The 15,088-nt window shown below is 45.5% G+C and overlaps 1 protein-coding gene across 1 annotated transcript in view; it reads right to left on the minus strand.

Annotated features, from left to right (window-relative positions):
* Window positions 1-15,088, minus strand: part of LOC119461601 (glutamate receptor ionotropic, kainate 2) — a 237,773-nt gene that overhangs the window by 116,674 nt on the left and 106,011 nt on the right. The window contains exon 2 of the mRNA XM_037722955.2: window positions 10,657-10,815. Within this exon, the coding sequence (XP_037578883.1) occupies window positions 10,657-10,815 (159 nt within the window). The remainder of the gene's footprint in view (window positions 1-10,656; window positions 10,816-15,088) is intronic.

The raw sequence follows: 15,088 nt of genomic DNA on the forward strand, positions 1-15,088 counted from the left end.
AACGAGCGTTGGGTTTCTTTATTTCGCGCTGACTACACACCACTTCAACAACTCGCAGTCATCGGTTGCGTCATCGCTCATAAAGAAATATAAAACCGTTACAGGAACACGTCACGGACGCTGACATAAGAAGTGCGGTGAACGTGAACGAAATGTCAACATGAACTGCTGCTGAGCAATGAGCCCTCGTTGACATGTGTCACATATACAAGCATATACGCAGCAGCTCACGTGCTTTTATTCCAAGCTGCAACACGAAACAGACATTTACAACCTTAAAATACAGCGTTATTTAGAACAGGAGACTAGTATCCCCGGCAAAATTGCATCAAGCATTTAATATTCAACAGTACCTATACTTCTTGCATACTGGAACCAGTGGGGGCACAAACGCAACCAGCGCAGCTTACAATACGAGCCAGCGAACTCCAAAAAGAACCAGTGCGTTTACAGCCAATTCAAGTGCGTCCCAAGCGTTGTTGCACCTGTTGTTGCAAAAGAAATTTAGTTCTGCTACAGATAGCAAATCATTTATATCTGAAATGAAGACGCGGCCCAATACTATGTTGGGCGCATTAGTAATGTGCGATAAACATGCTAGACACTGAGTTTGCTGAAACTGCGGCAAAAATAGGCGCGTAGCCCTAAAGCACGCTAAGTTTTTTTTATTTTCAATAAAATTCAGTACACAAGAATGCAGAAAAAGGTATAAGGTGGGTATCATTATCTGCGCACAATAGTTTTGGCACAAGTATGACAGAAATAAGGCTGCCTATACTTAACTAACGGAAGCAGCGAAAGTTTGTCATCTACCTCGCTTATTGGGAGGCTCTAAAAGAAGAATCATACTGCCCTCTGCGCAAAATGAATGTCAAATTTCATGACATATGATTTCTTTTAAAGATTTTATCGAAATGACTCGCTTTGTAGCATTGCGGTAAAGTAAGTTCAGAGAGAGACAGAAAGGGAATGAAAGATAGGGAGGTGAGCCAGTGTAAATACCGGCTGGCTATACCTGTGCTGGGGAAGAGGTAAAGGGAATAAAAGAGGGTAGAAGAAACAAATAAAAAAATGAAGTGAGAAAAATTCCCACAATAACGCGATGCCATGCGCTACAACGTTGAAAGTCGGTCGCACAATTCACAAGCCCTTAAGAACGTGAGCAGAGCCCTTAAGGCATTAAGCGCCGAAACCCGCTTGGACCAGCGTCCTCGAACTTTTTCCTCTGTGAAGGGACAGTCGTCCAGTTTTTCGAGTACGGTCGCGAGCACTTTCCTTGCCACATTGCAACGGAGACAGCCACAGAGGAGGTGCTTGATCGTCTCCTCACAGCCACAGTTGTCGCACGCAGGGCTGTCGGCCATTCCAATACGGAAGGAATAGGCGTTTGTGAATGACACGCCAAGCCACAGGCGGCTCAGAAGTGTTGCATCCGCTCGTGGTTGCCCAGGTGGAAGAGCGAGTTGCCGACGTGGATCCAGCCTGCGGAGACGTGCGTTGGTGAATTCACTGGTGTTCCACGGAGTCTGCGTTTACTCGAGTGCGAGAGAGCGACGCGTTGTGGCTGCATCTTTTATCGACAGGGGTACTGGTATAACATGGGCAGCGTCGTGGGCCAATCGGGCAGCGTCATCCGCGCTGTCATTTCCAGAGGTTTTGCAGTGATCCGGTATCCACTTTTAGATGGTGTCGTGCCTCTTGTCGATTGCGTAATAAAGTAGTCGGATGCCTGCGACTAATTGCACGTTAGGCCCGTGGTTGAAAAGGCACAGCAGACACTGGAGGGCCGCCATCGAGTCGCAAAAAATGAACCACGGCTGTGATGATTTTTGACCGATAAACTCTAGAACAGCACGGATAGCTTCGAGTTCTGCAGCCGTCGATGATGTAAATGTGAGTTGTGTGGAATTGGACAGTGAGAGATTTCGCGGGAATTGCAACTGCTCCCGCTTAACATTTGGAGGAGACATAACCGTCCGTGTAAACGTGGATGCATTCTCTGTGCGCCTCATGCATGAATGAAAGCGTGGTTTGCTTGAGGGCGAAAGATGACATCTCCGTTTTTCTATTGATGCCGGGAATTACAAGAGCTTGGAGTAGATGCAGGAACCACAGTACGAAGAGATGGTCGTGCTGCAAGCGTGAAGTTCGATGGTAAAGTTACAATCCTCCTAAACACTGAACGAGGTCGAGCGGTAGGAACGGAGGCGAGATGATGCGATGGAAGTCGGGTGAAGTGCCTAATGTACATCCTTAAACCGACGACCTAATTAAGTTCAATTAATTTTCCTTACTCAGTGAAACAGCCTCTACCTTAAACACCACAAAAAATATCCGCAGTACGATATTTTTTACAGAATTTTTTATAAGTACATAATTTTGAAACGAAATCCGAAGACAATATATATTTGCCCAAAGGTAGAGTCAATAATATGGACCCATGCTGGACAACGAGTTTCTGTTTAACGTTGAGCTTATATTTCTTATTGCATTACCACAGTGACTACAAATAACTGTTAGCTCAATATATTGCATAGCCCTTAGTAACAACCTCTATTCTCGACCTCCCCACAGAACAAAAGAAGAAACTGTGTTTTCGAAAGAGAAGGCGAGACTAGAATTCTCCGAATAGTTCCATTCAATTTTTTTGTCGTGTTTCTTACGTGGACACACGAACTTGTCGGCACGTAGTCGCCTTCATCGATGTGAGTGCACTGAACAAGATTTTTCTGGCAGCCATACGGCCCACGAGGGACCATTAGGAGCAGACGAAAGCTCGTTGGTCACGTAAAGGCAAGACTGAAACGCGAAACCCTGTCGCTCTCGGAGCAGAAGAGAAGAACGATAGCTGGCTCCAGACTGCGTTAAAATTACCGAAAAAAAGAACAACAAAGTTACCGCGAAAAGAATTGAAAGGGGTGAAGCATGCAGACAGCAATGGAAGTCAGACTGAGATTCAAGAGTGTTTCTACTATACCGAGAAAGGGGCAAGGTTCACTGCGCTTTGGTCGATGGTGCGAGCGAAATCCTCTCTCGGCTCTGCGAAGCACATCGAGGATATCGCTGGAACGTGCACTTCGGCATACCCATTACCATGCGTGAAGATCTTACCCAACGCACCACGTTGGGACGAAAGACTTCCTGAAGAATGTCTCTGACATATAATGCGTTGGGCGTCCTGCGAGAATGTCCATGTGTGGCGCTTTCTTTTTTTTTTCGCCTTACTTTGATTCGCGCCATTTTCTTTTAATGCTGAACTAGAGCCTTTGTGGGCCGAAAGACTGAACATTCAGAAGCGTGTTGCCTTCCAAAATGAAGGTGCTGACGCCGTGGGTGGGGACGTCGTGTGCTGTTGTCTTGCAACTTTGTCCTTGCGTGCCATCAACTTTGCTTTGCAAATGGGCCAGTTTGCCAGCATGCCGAGCTACGTGCCGCTTTCAAGCTTCGATCGTCAGCACAGTGTACAATCGATAGACGCATATTACAATACCCAGCGTTTTACTTGACTTTCTGATAATTTGACGGTGTGTCTCGCTTCTTTTTCTTTGGAACATCTCTTGACACACATGTAAATGAGACAGCGAAACGTCTGCCAACTTAGCAAAGCTGAAAACATCGTCGCCAAGAGGACGCCCAGGACTGCCAGTGGACTCAAAAGGTCGTAGGAATACCTAGCAATAAAAAGATGTATTGAAAAAGAAAAAAGAAGGACGCAGCGGTTTCTAGGGAACAAAGAAGGGCAGGCGCAAAAGCCGTGTACGCGGAAACTGAGGTGGCAAAGGGTGAAGACTGAGGAGGATACCCAAAAGACGAACACCTGGAATACTTCGCTTAGGCTTACGACATCCCCGGATAGAAAATTGGTGGCCGGTTTCAAAATAGCTTCTTTTATATATTTCCCACAGAAGTTCTTATATTTTCAGCTGAGATGCTTAGATACAGTAGGGTCCTTGCAGATATTGTAAAGGAGTTTTCCGAATAATAAAAATGGATGGCTTAGGTTAAAAAAAAAATGTTAATAATCCGATGGATGTTCCTCCTGGTTGCCATTCTAGCGCACTATTTCTCTTGCAATGAAAACATTCTTCCGCTATCAAATTAATGTTCGCATAAAAAATAAAGCAATAGCAACAGTCATTTCGCACGGTCAAATCGAAAACAGCTATAAAACATTCGCAGCTAGAAATTTCGAGTACTCTTTAACGTCGACTCACTTTCTCTCGCACAAGTGCTCGACAGGCGAGCTCGAAATATGAACGCTTAAGGAGCACTCGTCGGTACTGAAAAATATTTACAGAGATGTCCAGCTTGAAACACAGGTTCCAGCTCGTAAACACACAAAGAAAGTAACAAACATTATTTGCGACATATATTCCCCGAAAGGGAATGAGTAAGCTCAGGCCATTCTACGCGCTTTCACGCTCACGGGAGCTTCGCGGCCTCTCCGACCATGCGTGGTGATAATGAAGCCCAGTGCAAGCTACAAAGACTTCAAGGTTTTCTTCAGCCCCGCAGACTTAAAAGGATGAAGTAAAATTGCAGCCGAGTGCAGTTCCCGTCCATGCCGGCCCGGTCTGCTTCATCGTCAAAGCTCGAGTTGCCCGAGGTCCCCTTGATCGAGTTCTCAAACAATCTTCCATCCTTGTTTTGTTTTCATTCCTTCTATTTTTTTTCTCTCGTTCGTCCATCTTTTGTGCTTGTTAACTGTGGCAATTTCTTGGCAGCTGAATACTTCTTTCGTTCTTTCCAGCTGCATCAACTGCAGTGCCACATTAATTACTTCGCCTGTTTGTGCAGTCTTATTTGTTTTCGTTTACTTCTATGAAGGCTCTTCCTCCTCCGAGTCATTCAATTTCCCAGCCACCTGCGACGTCCACTTGAGCTCCCTGTGGGCGCCGTGTACACCATGGCGAGAATGGGAGCGTTGCGGGAGCATGGGCTTTAGCAGGGTGTACATTATTGTTGTGGTGGCATGAAGTAGTGCCTTCTGGCGCAAGACAGAGATAATTGTAGATTGCTGGGATCGAGAGCCCTTCGTGCTACAGTGAACATAAATGTGATGATTATAATGCTGCTACTGCTGCTGCTGCCGATGATGATGGTGGTGGCGGTGGTGGTTTTAGTGGCAGTATTGTTACTGTTCACGTCTGATTAACAGCGTCTGCACATTTCGCGTCCTGCAATGTCAAGCACCGCTGCGTATCACTTGGAAAGGCATGCTGTTCATCTCCGCCACACTAAAACTGCTCTGTCTTGGTGCACCATCAAACAAAAGTGTTGTGTTTTCACCCTCTCTTGTTACACATATATCTGATTACGAGAACTATCACACCAATACATGGCGCTATAAATTCGGTGTTTCGCTTTATGAGAAAGTACGTAGAAGTCCAAGAACCCATTTAATCACCGTGGCAACAATTCCACGATCTGTGTGAAGTGAAATCGGCAATTGGTAAAGAAGTTCTCACTGACGATGTCTTCTGCATTTCGCGGAATGAACTACGCATTTATTGGCTCTCTCCTTTTGCTGCTTCGGCGTCCCTCACACAACAGGCGTAGTAATTCTATGACGGCTGCGTTCCCAATACTCATCCTAGCAGTAATAGGTAAGTAAAAAAAAAACAGAAAAAAAGAGAGCAAAGTTATTTGTTTGTTTTGTTTTTGAATAAATTGTAAGCTTCGAATTCTTTCACAGGTTCAGTAATCCTTGCCTGCGAAGTATTAGTTGGGATCGACCTCTTCTCAGTTTTCCTTCCGAGCAGTGTAGCGTTTTCACTCTGACTCCTCAACAGAAATGCATCTGAGGTTGTCACTTGCAGTGCATTCAGCGAGCGAGAAACCTGTTTTCCTGAACGGAAGAAGCGTGTTTCTCTAAAAGAGGAAGCACACAGAAAAGTTGCATGGCGTTTCGCGCGCCAAGTAAAACACACTAACTTCAGTAGGCTTTTCCCAAAGCAACGGTGAAACAGAAACTGCAATGTTCTATACCGTATACTGCAATATTTCCGTGTCAGTATATGTCCTTTGTATCAACATTTGCCAACGTTATTAAAACACAGCACATGTATGCATTACTGCGTTTCTATAACGTTCCCCAAGTAAAAGGTCAATGGAGAGCTGGTTGGAAACAATTACTGTAACGTTAAGCCACTGCACTTATTTTTTTTATTCACTGTGTCTTTTTTGTTTTTGTATTCGGTGGATTGGATTTGCCACAACGCATACAGTTGTCCCTGGCTTTTATTAGTCACAAATGCATTTAGCTAGTGGTGATTAAAGAAGATGAAACCGGGTCAGAAGCTTCCTTCGGGTTTAGTTGATAGCGCATATTTTGAACACACTAAATCACTGATTGAACTGCACCGCAAACGTGGAATCTGGCCATATAGTACTGAATCTTTTTTTATAATTACAGGGTATTTAGCATCCCTGAACTGACATTATAAACTGTCATGCTGCCTTAGGATTCAGAAATCGACCGAAAGTGCATCGCTTAATTTAGAAGCCACCATATACTCTGGCGTGTTTTGTGTATATAGGAGGAAACGCACAGAACAATATTTTCTTTCTTTCAAATCGTAACCGCGACGACGAAAATTTGAATCTAAGCTTCGGCGAAATTGCACCGAAGAAGACATTAGGCTTAATTTGCAGGACTTCTTTGCATCTCACGCTGCCGCACGTATCTTCTTACGCCCGCTGAAAGGCCGCCTTAGCTGGCTGCGTCGATATCTCGGCGAGCCAGGCGTGCCCATACAAATGAGCTTATTATGCCTGTGAGTGCGGGGACCACATTTCACGAGTCGATTCCATCGTTTCTCGGCGTTCAAGAACGCGTTCGCATCAAAGCAGTGCGTCGTTCGGCTTTGATGCCCGTGCGCCGCGCGAAAAGAACTGCAGGCGATATGCAGCGTATTCTTATACAGAGGCTCGGTCGCAATGCACTTAGCACGACAATTATCATTGGGAATAAGCATTTTGACAGGGGATCTAATACCGAAAAGACTATCAGGCTGGTAGATGAAATCGCAGTACGATTGGTACTGCGAGGCATGAGTCCTTACGTGGAAAGGGATAATAAATCAGCCACATTCACAGGGGTCGTTGCCCTAACACAGGTGGTGCCACAAGTGAAAGATATGATAAACTCAAGCGACGTCGAGCAAGTCATTCCGTGTTTTCTGCGGTCAACGACCAAAAGCCCACTTGCGTCACATTTTGGCGTGAAACGTCCTCACAATCGCTCACGGGTGGTCACTTGTTAAAACCGCGAGAAAACATTATCGCTTATATCTCTGCAACCGTGCCCGCAACACGTCTTACTTTAGAAGCGTTGCGTTGAGGAATGACGCCATTACTCGACCATGCATGTGTCGCGCGCAAACATGGCGCCGCTGTTGCGCCACACATGACGGAATCGCAGCTGCATGTAGCCTCTCGCCCGGCGGTGTTCAGAGAGGCATAGCTCGCCAGTACGCTTGTCGAACCGAGCGGGAGTGGTCGCGTTTGTGAAAGCTCACTCAGCCATAGTAAGTGTAGTAATCGATAGAACTAAAGTCGGTGCTCACCAGGATTTATAAGGCCTAAAAGTGTGCAATCCTTTGCAGAAATATTACACTTGCTCGTCCATGGCACCCCTGCTTTCGACACGTACGGCCTAGAAAAGGCGTGAGGACACTCGGGCAACAAGACGTAACGATATCCAACCATTTACATCCTGGAGGAACGTGTCCGTCTCCATAGAGAGCGCCATCGCACGAAACCCAACCATCTACGAGAGCGGCGAGTTCGAGTGATGAAGGGTATTCTCGGGAGCCACCAGTATGGGGTCATTCTTTACTCTAGTGCCCAAACACCTTCTGCATGGCGAATGGGTCGACTACGGGTAGGGAGTGAGCACGAGTGAAAAATTAGACCGCAGGACCTCACTAGCTGCAATGTCAGTTAGGCATGTAGACTTTCTGATTCGACAATAAATGTAGCGTACATACTTGGTTACGTCATTTCTGTACCCTAGTGTCCATACATCGTCTACAGCATGCACACGACGTTTCACGTATCCCACTGTGATTGTGTCCCTGATAGAGCGTACCCAATTTTTTTTTACAGCGAAGCTGCCTATGGCTCAGATCCCGGGATGTCTTTCGCGTCCATCGGCAGAAAAGTACCATCATAAATTGCTCACGCCCATAAAGCAAGCAAAAAAATGCAATCGCTCATAGCCCCGTAAGGCAGAGGCTGCAAGCACTCAGCAAAGTGAAGCGAACAGTGCATAAGCAGTGCATAAGTTCTTTGAAATCACGCACACTACAAAACAGCATACGTTTCAAAAAAGAACAAGCTCAAAACAAGCATGCGAACCACGTAATCGATGATAAGGCGCTCGTGATAGCAATGCGAAGCACGCAGCGCTACCCGTATACGTTTCCCGGTAAAAATTACTGTTGGCCAAGGTGCCACGGCAACGCCAGCTTTCGACGTGAGGTGTGACGTCCCTAGCCATTCGTATATAAAATAACCAGCCTAACAACTGATCTCAATGTCGCTGCAGCACCGCTATGGGCGGCGGCGTGCTGTCCAAATTATTATTACTCCCATTCCTACCATTACTCTAAAATAACACCATACTACCATTACTCCAAAGCCATAAAGCATTGCATGCTCCCCTCTGCAGTTGTACTGGTGGTGATCAAGAGCTTCGCTGGACATCCATTTTCGAAGGGCCTTGATGGCGAGTTTTCTTTTTTTTCTACAATTTATCCTGACACAATGTTAAGACATCTCTCTTTTAACATTTTGCTGGCTGTAAAAAATAACATCCTGAAAATATCATTAGGTGCATCTGAGTGCGCCCTACAACTTTCGACTTAGACAACCAAACGAATATATATATAAAATTTTTGTCCTAAAGCCTAGTGCTCCCGCCTCGCCTGTGGGAAGATGTAGGTTCGATTCCCACCGCCGCCGGGCACCTACTGGTTCAAATGGGTACAAGCGTACCCCGGCCTGGCGTTCGGCTTCCTTCAGCGGCGATACGCTTGGGAAAGGAGCCTGTGCCCTGAATTCCCGTCGAAGCCCTCGTGAGCACAGAAAAAAGTGATGTTTGGGCCATTCCCATGGGGGCCATTTCTCATGTGGCGCCCCAAGCGCCTATTGAGGTGGGGAAGCCTTCGGGTTGAGGACAAGCAGCCCTTTCCAAGTGTTGAGGTCCCATAATGGCCGAGCACCAGACCGGGAGCGCGCTTGTACCTATTTTGCCGGTAGGTACCCGGCGGCAGTACTTGCCTCCTACAGCCACGGTGGATGCTCGTCGACAAGGCCGTCTGCGGTTGGACAAGAGGCGCCCAGAGACAACTGCTGAAATCTCTATCTGGCCCTCTTTCGAGATGTGAGCCGCCACGACAGCCGAGCACCAGGCCAAAGGACATCTCTACTCACTAGAAAAACTGGCATGCTCCCGGCGGCACCGGGATTTGAGCTCGGTACCTCTCGCATACGAGGCGGATGCTCTACCGCTAGGCCATCGCTGCGGTGACAAGGTCAAACACAAATTAGTAAATAATAGAAAATATCATTTGACCGTACATGTTGTTTAATCAAATTGTCCAAATGCTTACGGCTGTGTTTGTTCCATTTTAAATCTATTGCGAAGAATGCTGTTACCATCGTGTTCTTATTTGTCTGGAGCTAAGGCTTCCTGCCACAGATAGCGTTGTTTTTTCTCACTTTTTTCTAATACACCAATCAGATTTCTCTTCCGTGATTAAGAGCTTCTGAAATCCTGAAACCATTATATTTTCAAGCAGCGCAGTCTCCTTGCGAACGAACACGGCTATCATCCCTTGGGTCCGAGTAATGCCCGAAGATGATCCCTGGCTAATAATCCCCACGAATGAGAGGGTGATTTTCCTCTCTTGCCTTTGTTATCGGGTAATTGCGAAAAAGAGAAGACAGCTGCAATTATCATTTCTTTTTATGATCCCATCGAGCATTTCTCCAGAAGACATGTGGTATCAGAGCCTGCTCGGTTGTGCCATATCCCCTTATTTGCAATGCAAATGAGAACTACTTAAAAAGCACGGATATGTTTTTGCCTCAAATGCTCATTATGCGTATAATGGCTGCAGTTAGCAGCTTGTGAAAGGAAACAATTTATAATACCTCGCAAACGAAGTTAAACACGCAGAAGCACGACACGTGCAGCACATTTAAGGGGCTCAATGCTACGAAGAAATGAAAACATATCACGTCGGGGTGCTGTGAAATAAATTTGAATTGTGATGAAGGAACGATGTACGAATACGAGATTATTCAAATGCTGACAGAGGGAATGTTTGACGCTTGTGTGCGAAATACAGCAAGCATTAAATTGATATCTACTTGCCATAGTTTCGGCAATAGCGTTCGGAAATAGTGTTCGGCAATAGTCATGGAAATATTTTTTTGGTGAAAATGTGATTGAGAGAGTTTCAGAGAAAGGGTGTCGAAAATTCTAGAGGTGCTCCGTAATGAACCTGAGCGCTCGTCTGGAATCGGAAAACTCTCACTTTTCTGGTCTAAACTTACATAAAGAGTACATCGTGTTTTGGCTAACTTCTTAGAATATATACTTGGGAACAATGAACATAGGCAATACAGACAGTAAAGGTAACGCACCTGCTTTCCGAGCGTGGAAGGCATCGTGGGGCGGTATCCTCTGGATGACTCCGGCCAGTCGGAACCTAGTCAGTGCGTGGGCGGGGTCGTTGTTGACCAGGTCGACCGCGCTGCGGAACGCAGTTTCCGAGTCACGCTCGCCATCCTCAAAAATGGCTCCTGCAATAACAGTAGGCATGTGCAAAACTTCGTGAGCAAGATGACTGGCAGGAAACAGCGCTATTGCGTTGCCGTATTTCTAGATTGTTTTATCCTAGCCGGTAGCACTCATCCTGCGCAGTTCATCGTTTGCTTTTTTTATTTGGACTTTCGCTTGGTTTTATATGAATCAGAACTTCTTTACTCTGGTCGAACGGGTTCAGTTACTGTGGTGGTGGTGGTTGTGCTGAGGAGAAGGGCGTTCGGGCTGTGAGAAGGGAAGAGGTGCGGCGCAGATAGAAAGAAATGTGAGTGAAGAAGTTGTGACGCGCGCCGATTGGTTGACGCTTTTGATGATGTCATCAAACTACGTCATTGGAATGGAGACTGCCTGTGCCGCCACGGGATGGCATGATGCTCGGTCACTTTTTTGGCCTGCGAAGGTACGGTGGACGCGAGAGCTTCGGTTAGACGGATTCCCACAGTGCGCGGAGCATCCGCATGATTTTTTTTTTCATTTAAACATGTGCTCGAGGCTTGAGGGTTAGCACATTATGCTCGGTACAGAGTCATCATCCAACTTAATATATTGGATATTCTACATATGCATTTGCTTGTTCTGTCCGCGCTGCGTTTTTATGGCACTGTTCATTTTCTGTACTCACTTTCACAAACACTAAATATCCAAGAGAAATCCCCAAATTTTAAGGGGAACTATAGCCAATTCCTGATAAGTGGCTCCATCATAAGATGCAACATTGTCGCTGAAGCTTCACTGTACTTCACGATGGGAACGCATGTTCAATACATAAAACAATAGACCTAAACATAAATAATTGAATAATGTCAGGCAGGTTGAGAAAAAGTATTGTTTGCAAATTACAAAAGAAGGCAATGCCTACAAGAGTTTTCAAATAGCGGTTTGTCCTTTTGGTTTGTAAAGTCAACCGAATCAGTGCAAGCCTGTGTGTTATTTTATGTAACACAAGACTTCTGGGCTAGAGGAATTGCAAAAATGCTGATCACTTGGATCAAATCACGTTTTTCTGCAACTACGAAAGCGGTGGGTTTAAAACAAAGCGTCTGACGTATATGAACTGTTTCACGCTGGAAAACAACAATAACAATTAGGATAATGACGACAACCATACGAACGACGACGATGACGAAGAGGAGCAGAACAACAACAACAAGAGATGGTGCAGATCATTTGAAGAGACGACATCAGCGAACCATTCTTCTCTCTTCGCGCTCTACCCCCAGCTTAAGTAATACACGACCGCCAGTGCCTCCGTGTCTGCCCTCTAAAGCGCCTTGTCTACGAACCCGCGAGAATTAATTGCGCTCCTGGACTGCGCGTCACGTTCCACGTACGTCTCATTCTTCGCGTGTCCAAAATGCGTGCCCAGAATATAGGCCATATTGCAAATGCTCCGACGAAAAAGTTCTTTTCTGTGTTATCCGTTCGTGGGGAAACGACATGACGTCACTCCTATGCGCACTTGGGGTCCTTTGCTATATTTTCAATGGCGTCCCGAGTTTCTCCAGAATCCCCTTTTTCATCACTATAAGGATTTATTTTCGCTTCTCTTTCCGTGTTTCGGCGTTCGTCGCTATACGCCTCAATTTGCTGCTGCGTTGGAGCACGCCTACACTTACAGCGTTTTGGCTCGTGTGCTTTCTATGCGTTGATTTTTCAACTTTTCTCGTAGCTCTTATTCATCTGGTCCCCAAACTGCAAAAGCGAACCCATCCACAAGTGGCGGCGGCGACCGCGACAAAGCCTACCCTGGGGACCATCCGTCATTCTCGGGGCTCGGAAACCGGCGTGGTTGCTGCGGTTGTTTTCCAAGACAGAGTGCACTCCTGAGATTCGGCTTATTCGTTGTTGTGGCGACAAGAACGACAGACGCGAAAGAAAAAAAAACATATATCTTTATTTTGCGCGAGATTACCGCTAAACTTTTGAAGTATGTGAAGATACCAATATTTAGGAACTGAATTCATGCGTACGTTGGTTAAAAAGAAGACATTCCAGAAAGTGTCGACACGAAAGAAATACGCCGCTAAACCTATGAGGTTGCGTGGAATATGTTGTTGACGTATAGAAGCCGGTTAAGGTAAGGTGCAGGCGAGATGCAGAAGCTCGACCGTGATAGTACGAGAAAGATATTTTATATATAGCAGCTATACGAATGGAGCTCAGCGCAAGCCCCGTCGAAAAGGTCGACTTCCACGTGTATACCAAATGGTGTTTTATGGATGAGCTGCGTGCCGCAACAGCGGTGCAAATTGAAACATATTGAATTCGCCGCCACGGCGACTACTAAACTTCTCTGTGACATCGTAAGTGCACATGGCCGGCCTGAATTATGGCTAAAACGAGCCTGAATAATTTTTTTCGGAGGCGCACCTGTGGCCGAATTATTTACTACATCAGTGCGTGAATGTTCCTGCTTTCTTTGAGTGTATACTTCTTTTAGATTGTAGACATAGGCTGTCCCAATGCTAAATTCTGCTCCAATGACGCCAAAATTGTCTGTGAAAGTCTCTAGTGAATTTTATATAATTTAGGCGCTTTTGGAACACTGTAATATAGGCTAACATGGCTTAGCGCATCTAACGAAACCTTTCACGTTCGTCTAGCGCCCGTGCAAGTGGGGAATAAACAGTGAATTTTCCAGCAGGGTATAGATGACTTACACATTACTAATGCATTTTAAAGGCAATGCGTGATGACAGCTGAATTCCTGCGTATACCATGAGAGTTTAAGATTGAAAATTTTATCACGGTTCAAGATAATAACAGTCACCTAGATAATAACAGTCACAAAGACGCACTTGCTCCGCGTTACACTTGCAAACTTTGTAGTTTTGGGCGTTGGTATAACAATAACGGAGTTATGCGACATGATCTAGGTCGTGTTGTTGACTTGCGTGACCTTTATACAGGTCAAATAGTACGAGACAACTCTTGAAGAACTTGAAAGCTCCATGCACTAATGATTTATTCTAAAGCAGTGAAAATCGGAGGTAGTGCCTTCGTAATCGTGGGAACAAGCCCAGCCGCTCCGGTTACTACACCTTTATATACATTTGGTCTATCCTGCGTCCTATGCCTCAGCATAAATTTTATCGGAATGAGTTTGGGTAATTTAATTTACTGCTACGCTCGCGTACGTCTACCAATCGAACGCACTCAGGAGAACATGAGCACTCGCAGCGCTAAAACACATTCTAAAGATTTTTTAAAGAATAAAACTGACTGGGAACTTTGTGAGTTCGATGTGAAGCCTGTTTGGGTGGGAGTAATTACCCGCAATGTATATCGTCTCCGTGAGTGCAGCCCACTATTGTTTATCATAGCCACGGAGCCGACGCGGCTGTACAGACGATTTCTACTGCTGTTTTGTAGCCTTTCAATGATAAGACACGCTCTACAAAGTCGTTTTTAAGCAACTTTGTTAACTTCAAAACCGCTGGAGTGCCGACAAATATTCTTTGGGTTCTCCAAAAAAAGTCACTTGCTCTAAAGAAAAACTGTTGTGGCTACATAGCAACAATAGTTTTCAGACCGAGCAGCCGCTAAATCTAATGATATAATGGCTATAGTGGCAAAGCTGGTTACAGAGCTAGAGCAACGATGAACGTAAAGACGAGCTGCTCTGGTAAGGAGTTCTCCATCAAAGGGCTTTACTGCACCAATGCTTGCGTGCATGAAAGGCACAGTCACATAACAAGCACACGGGGACCTGATCAGCTCGTGTTTACGTTCTCCGGTTCTCTAGTACTGTAAGTATGTTTTTAAAGCTTTTCTTAATTTTCTCACCGTTTAGAAAAAAAACAGAATTTCTGCACAAAGCAATAAAGCAACTGGGCATGCAGGCTTCTCTTGCGACAACAGCATTGCATCTAGCTTTCTAAATAACCTTGACGCAGTTAATCGTGCAGCCTATCAATGCCATGCCACTTCGATGACATTGATAGGGCTAGATTAAGTTACTTGAAATCGTGCGTTGCTCTAGTGATAAGTATGCAGAGGCAATCGCGAGCTCTGGTTTTCTCAGTGCCGATTGGAAACGCAGCACTAGAGCATGGTTATCTATGTTGGTTTTAGCCTGATATATAATCAGACAAATGACTCAATCAGACGTCCTTGGATCATTCAGCCTCCAGTGCTACGTTAAGTAAGTGGCACACAAACACTTTTGCGCCGTAATTTGGATTTCTAAGGTCTCCAATGCAACGTGAATCTTTTCGAATGCTTAGGACTAATGTGTCTTCGTTTTGAGCT

Source organism: Dermacentor silvarum, chromosome 8 (assembly GCF_013339745.2).
Source record: "Dermacentor silvarum isolate Dsil-2018 chromosome 8, BIME_Dsil_1.4, whole genome shotgun sequence".
In the NCBI taxonomy this organism is placed as follows: domain Eukaryota; kingdom Metazoa; phylum Arthropoda; class Arachnida; order Ixodida; family Ixodidae; genus Dermacentor; species Dermacentor silvarum.